This window comes from Austrofundulus limnaeus, unplaced genomic scaffold, assembly GCF_001266775.1.
Source record: "Austrofundulus limnaeus strain Quisiro unplaced genomic scaffold, Austrofundulus_limnaeus-1.0 Scaffold1743, whole genome shotgun sequence".
Taxonomy (NCBI): Eukaryota; Metazoa; Chordata; class Actinopteri; order Cyprinodontiformes; family Rivulidae; genus Austrofundulus; species Austrofundulus limnaeus.
Genome location: NW_013954145.1, coordinates 1 through 6,030, shown reverse-complemented (window position 1 = coordinate 6,030; position 6,030 = coordinate 1). Strand labels below are relative to the sequence as shown.

Here is a 6,030-nt window from a genome sequence, read left to right as displayed (position 1 = left end):
GCGTCTGACCTCAAAGTGCACAAGCTTCAAACTTGAAGCGTTGGATGTGATTTTGAAGCTGAAATCGCGTTTGGTGTGAACGCAGCGTAAGACTTTTTGAGGCCGAAAATTTAGATTTTCAAATTTTAGTTTTTATTTGCTTTTTAAGATCCTGCATGAACCCTGAACAGGAGAAACAGCTCATCTGAGAAAGTCTGAACACTGAGTTGTTAAAACCGAAAGAAGAAGGATACTAGCTAGAGGCCAGGGCTATTMMACTAAACTGCTCCGGGCCCGAACATCCAGCAATTAAAGTAATGCAATTATTATAAAGAGCTGTTACCTTTGATTTGGTTTATTTTGCTGCATTTAATCATGATTACTACGGAAAGCTATAAAAGTAGTGATAATAAAATATGTCAGAAACATAAAGAACACATTATTACTCCTATTTAACAAATAATATTTTGACATCTCAGACTTGCCAAATTTTTAAACCAATTTTATTTTCACTTTCATAGTTTTATAACTGTCTTGAATGTTCATAGAAACTATTTTTACCAGCTTGTAGCCAAGATTCTGATGTTTCTGTAGACACCGCACATGTCTACGTTTAACTAAAGAACTTAAGAGTAATTAAAGTAGAAAACCGGAGGTTTGGGCTTAAGAGATGAATGAACCAATTGGTGGGCAGAACTAGTTGAATAGCCCTGCTATAGGCTAATGTTGCTACAGTGAAAATAACAAAAAAAAGCAGGAAAACAACAGCGACACATTTATTTACCATGACGATATCGGAGCCACCGTCATCTAAAAACTGCAGCTTGTCGAAGGGCTGAGCGGCGGCGTTCGGGTCACGCAGGCAGGCGAGGAAGAGCCGCCCGTCAACAGGCGACCTGACGACGACACAAATCACGTGACCTCAGTGTGTAGCTACACGCAGACAGGGGAGCTGATCCTGAACGCTGCAGGTCATATACTCACTGCTCCAGGACGATGTAACGGTGGAGAGCCCTCAGCAGCTCCCTGGTTCCCCCTCTGTGGAAGTGCAGAGGGGGGAGTGGGTGGCCACCTTTGCTGGTCAGCACTARAAAGTTTCGACCCAAGGAGAACCGGGACCTTCGGAGAGAGTAGAGCTCTGAGAGCGGCAGAGAGAAAGCCCACTGACCTGCAGGTAAAACAAAAACATTCAGTTTGTTTGTCTTCATTTCACTGCAGGGAAGCTGAAACCGCACCTGAATTTCTCACGGACACGTGATTCGAATCTTTCTTCACGTTGCTGATAACAGCCCAGTCYGGCTCGTACCCAGGGTCAAAGTTTGCTTCTTCCTCCCCCGCTTCATCATCCTGAATATGATCAAAAATAAACCATTCTGATTTACATCAGGTCCAAATGTTTTCTGATCCTTTAAGCACGTGGCAAATAAATGCGGACACACCTTTTTGGTGTAAAGCACAGCCGGAGCGCTGCGACCCTCATCCTCCAGTGGGCTCCACTCTAAAGCCGGGACGCCAGCCTAGAAAAATTACAAATTAAAATAAAACTACAAGATCTCTTCTCTGCGAAGTGGTTCAGCTAGTTGAGCTGCTGGACTACTCGGCTGTTAAAGTGYCTGTGACGTCAAATTTTTGTAATACATATGAACGCATTTTTGAAAAGATGTCATTGACGAAATACTGCAAAAGAAATCTCAYGTCACTGAGATGAACAGTCGTTGAGATATTTGCCTGTGAAGAAACAGGAAGTGATGTCAAAGKGGAATATCTGCATGTAAACAGAGCGTTGTTACAACAGCCAACAACACAGACTGTAGAGAAGAATCTGATGTTTATTAAGATTATTTTGAGTCTCTATCAKAGAGATGAAGAAGAGTTCAAATAATATTGATTCAATAAACAAAGACCAGAGTTTTCTTTGTGAAAAATGAATGAATTGACGTCACTTCCTGTTGCACTTTAGCTGAGCAAAATTCAAAAGAAAATAAGCCAGTTTTGTGACAAAATGGGTTAAATCGTGTGTATTTTCCACTTTTTTTTAAATATAAAGATGTTTTCTTTGACTTTTTGTATTTTCTGTCAGAATAAAAGCCTCACCAGCAGAGCCAAAACTTGACTTTCAGAATAAAAGCCTCATTAATCAGAATTGAGTAGTTTGTGTGTTTATTTTCTGTCAGAGCTTTACTTTTATAACTCTGTGCTTCTCTGATCAGTCTTTATATCAGCAGCTTACCCGCTCCACGATGCGGACAAACCCTGGTATGCTGGTCTCCTGGTTACTCCTCTTGGCATTTGTGTGGAGGTACACCCCCTCTTTCTCAAATATAAGCTGAAAAAAAGAAAGAAAGAAAGACACGAAAGACACTGAAAACTAACAAGTAAATGCTGACAAAAACGTATCTTAAAACATATAAAATATTTTAATATCAATAAATTGTACGTAGAACGTTATATTAGTTAATAAAAGTTTAGGTTTAGCTTTCTTTTTGCAGAAAAATTAGAAAAAATTCACAAAAAAGCAGGAAACGATCTAATCAGATATTGATCGGGTCTGTCTTGATCGTTTATAAATGCAAATAAAATTATGTTAACTTTGCGTCTATAATATTAAACTCATAGTTTCACGGGTGAGATTATAAAAATATGCAAAGGACTCGGTCAGATCACATGATGGGTTTCGGTTAAAAAAAGGGTCAGCAGGTCAGAAACGAGATTAGGTTTGAGAAAAAAAAAACACTTTACTTTTTTCTTACTTAACAGTTTACAAGTTAAATTATTAATATATTTACTTATCATCCTTCTACACGACCTTAAAGACTTTAAAGAGTTTTTATGCAGTCAAAAGAAAAACACGAAGCGAATTGTGTCCGAATTTGGACACATCATCTTTACACAGAACAACTCATAACCTGAAAGGTTTACGCGACTTTTCTGATTTCARCCTGTCAACATTTGTAAAGTTAAAACATCACAGGCAACAAAAACGTGTAAAAACCTTGAAATCCTCAACGTTTTCCCCCATTTTGGGTCGCCTCTGTCGCTTTGTTCCAACAAAACAAACCTTACGTCACACTTCCTGCTTGGAGGAAAGTCCCGCCCCCACTCAAGCAACGTCTGCGCAGCTGAACCAATCAGAGTCCATCTTTCTTTGTTTGCGTTGTTGTAAAGGTTTTAAAGATGGTAAATTCAGAATAGATGTCACCTACACACGCAAAGTATCAGGTAGTTTTAAAAAATATTTTGTTTGTAATATTATTGTTTATAAATTGTAAATATATCCTTTTTATTTGAGTTTTGATGATGTTCCACATTTTTACCACAAGATGGCAGCAAAGCCTCACAACTCACCTTTCGAGTTTGTCAGCCATGCCGACGTTCAAGTTAATTACTTTCATCAAAAAAAAAAAAAAAAAAACTGATTTCCCCCATAAATTCTGATTAAAAGTCTACATTCTAAAAAAAACAAAATACACCTAAAAGTTGTATTTTTTTAATTCTGTGGCTTTAATGCTCTAATGTCCTAGGCTGCAGCAACATAGTTGATTTTATTTTAATTAATAAATAAAGTCAGCTAAAAGGAGCAAGTTTTTACGTATGTGGGTTTGGGCAAACGTGCACGTCCACGGTTAACGGGCCCGTGCACGACGTGCTTTAAGTCAGTAAACAGGTGACGTCAGAGCCGAGTCAAGCCAGACAAACCACCGGATGTCAGCTGATGTTTATTTTAAAATCATTGCAACAAAAAAAAAAAAAAGTATCGACTTCATTTATTTAATGAAAACGTTTTTGCACGTTTTACACATGAACTTAAAAACTGGTTTTAGGTTTATGCACAGGAATAAGTCACTACAGGTGATTATTAAAAGTTAAAATTGGTTCCAAATGAGGTAACTAACTTATTAAAAAAAGATACTTCTAAACCCTCATTTAGACCAAACACGGTTACTTGTCAGTCGTATAAATTGATCCAGCAAGTGGCTTTTATTTTGAAATCCATAACCGGAAATGCAACGAAAAATGCTAGCTAGCTTGCTGCCTCTGGTGTCTAGGCTTGCTAGGGGAGAGAAACCGTGGAAGAGGGCAGGAATACGTGGGACTACAGGAATAAATAAGCTTGTTTAACACCTGGCAGCGAGGAAGAAAGAAACTGAACAGGTAGGCAAGTGTTTATCTTGTTTTATCTATACATTAAAGTCGGATTTCGGCTTCTTTGAAAGCCTGAAATGGAGCGACATGATGAAACGTTTCATCATGCTGCACACAACACAAGATAAACAACAACAGCTGCAGCAGTGGCAAAAAGCCTCAGCTTTAAAGTCCATCACGTGCAAAATAAACCATATATACGTGGATACAAAAAGAGTTTGTAAAAGAATAAGCAAGCGGAGTCATCACAATGCGCTAACTGAAGCTAAAGTTGTTAGCATTGCATAATGTGCAGAGAAGGAGGTGAAGCCTGGGACAGCTACAACATAGGCGGTTTATGTGCAAGTTTATATATTTATTTAAACATTAGTTCATGTGTGCAATCAGCTSTTTGATAAATAAACAAAACCAACACAACAGAGAAGGAATATATGCAGCTTATTTTTGTTTATTTCCCCCTTTTTTTCAGGAATCACCAGCAACTTGGCAACATTTCTTCTCTCCCCTGGCACTCCATTGTGGAAGGACACCTGAAACATCATATCTTTAAATCACAGAGTGCCTCTTTTCTTGACAACTTCCCACTTGCATCCTCATCACCACAAAAACCGCACCAGCAAGAAACCAATCAGAAACTTCACCGCTGCCAAAGCTTTAAGTTTGAAGCCCCCCACATCAGCCACTTTCCCCACGTCTGATCATTTAATCCTTAGAGCTCTCCCACTTCTTATCAGTGTCACTTAGYTACCTCACCAGGCCCAGTAGGGACTCAGCAACGAGGACTCCGCACTATCATGGCCTCCGTAACTCATTCGTCCGAGATCCCGGACAACCACAAGGAGAGCTGGCTGGCGCTAATTTCTGCTGCAGAGGTATACTGCCAAAAGTCCGGCTGCGACCTGGCCCTCCTCACGGCCTGCAAGAAGTTCCGGTCACCCGCTGGGGAAGAGGAGGTGGCGAAGAACCGGGAGGGCAGCGCCTCCTTCCAGAGGGAGTGTGACTTCTCGTATAACGTGTGGGGTCAGGGCTTCCTGGCGGAGTCGACGCGCCGCTACGTGGATGACATCGGCGTGCTGCATTCCACGACCATGCTAACCGCTCACAAGCACACGCGTCACACCGGGGAGGAGGGAGGAACGAAGCTAATGGTTGACTCGACCTCTGACCCCGGCCACAGAGGGGTGAGTTGCAGCGCGTGCCTCGCCGAGCCGTTCATTTGAGACGTTCCACGAGCTTTACGCTGCGTTTGCTTTCTGTGTTGAAGGTGCAGAACTTTGCAGGCGACGGCGGGGTGGGCGGAGTCAGCCCCAACGGCAGACTCTACTCCCAGAACTACCCGTCCATCTACAGCTCGGACGCCGCGGCGGTCCACGGCGGTGGGCAGAACGGGAACAGAGAGAAGGGACGGGACAGGAGCCTTCTGGAGGCAGAGCGAGGCAGACAGAGGTCTGGGATCGTGGACTTGGAAGAGGAGGGAGAGGAGGCGGAGGAGGAGGAGGAGGACATGGACGAGAGACAGCCGTACGGCAACGAAAGTGCTGGTGAGGAATTTGAGTTGAAGCAGATCTTTGGATTGTGTTTTCATGTTTTCTTCATTGTTTTGTATCGTTCACCAGTGAAAGCAGAGCGACAATGTTTTAGTTTGTATCGTTTGCAGAACATTTCATGAACCACTGAGATGATCTTAAAGGGAWCCATGATTAGTTGTCACATTAGACTTTATTTGAGAAACATTTATTTTAAAGGGGCAATATCATGTAAAATCAACTTTTTTGAGTTTTATATCATGTTATAATGTTATACTCTCATAAAAAACATGCCCAAAGCCTTGCTTTGACTCATTGAGAAATCCTGCAGCATTTTTAGGAAGCCATGCTGAGGAGCAAAACGACAGGTGGGGACCAGAAA

The 6,030-nt window shown here is 41.5% G+C and overlaps 2 protein-coding genes across 2 annotated transcripts in view; one reads left to right on the top strand and one right to left on the bottom strand.

Annotated features, from left to right (window-relative positions):
* tbc1d17 (TBC1 domain family, member 17) overlaps positions 1 to 3,074 on the bottom strand; it is a 9,269-nt gene extending 6,195 nt beyond the window's left edge. The window contains exons 1-6 of the mRNA XM_014033455.1: positions 2,972 to 3,074; positions 2,210 to 2,305; positions 1,419 to 1,496; positions 1,215 to 1,326; positions 964 to 1,147; positions 764 to 875 (exon numbers count right to left, since the gene is read on the bottom strand). Of these exons, the coding sequence (XP_013888909.1) occupies positions 764 to 875; positions 964 to 1,147; positions 1,215 to 1,326; positions 1,419 to 1,496; positions 2,210 to 2,305; positions 2,972 to 2,998 (609 nt within the window). The 5' untranslated portion in view covers positions 2,999 to 3,074. The remainder of the gene's footprint in view (positions 1 to 763; positions 876 to 963; positions 1,148 to 1,214; positions 1,327 to 1,418; positions 1,497 to 2,209; positions 2,306 to 2,971) is intronic.
* An 883-nt stretch (positions 3,075 to 3,957) lies between these two features.
* LOC106536245 (uncharacterized) lies at positions 3,958 to 5,663 on the top strand (the record flags this gene model as incomplete). The annotated part of the gene is given in 3 exon segments (XM_014033454.1): positions 3,958 to 4,131; positions 4,592 to 5,303; positions 5,387 to 5,663. Coding segments are annotated over 2 exon segments (664 nt in total), but the record flags the coding sequence as incomplete, so codon positions are not given.
* Positions 5,664 to 6,030: the final 367 nt, after the last annotated feature.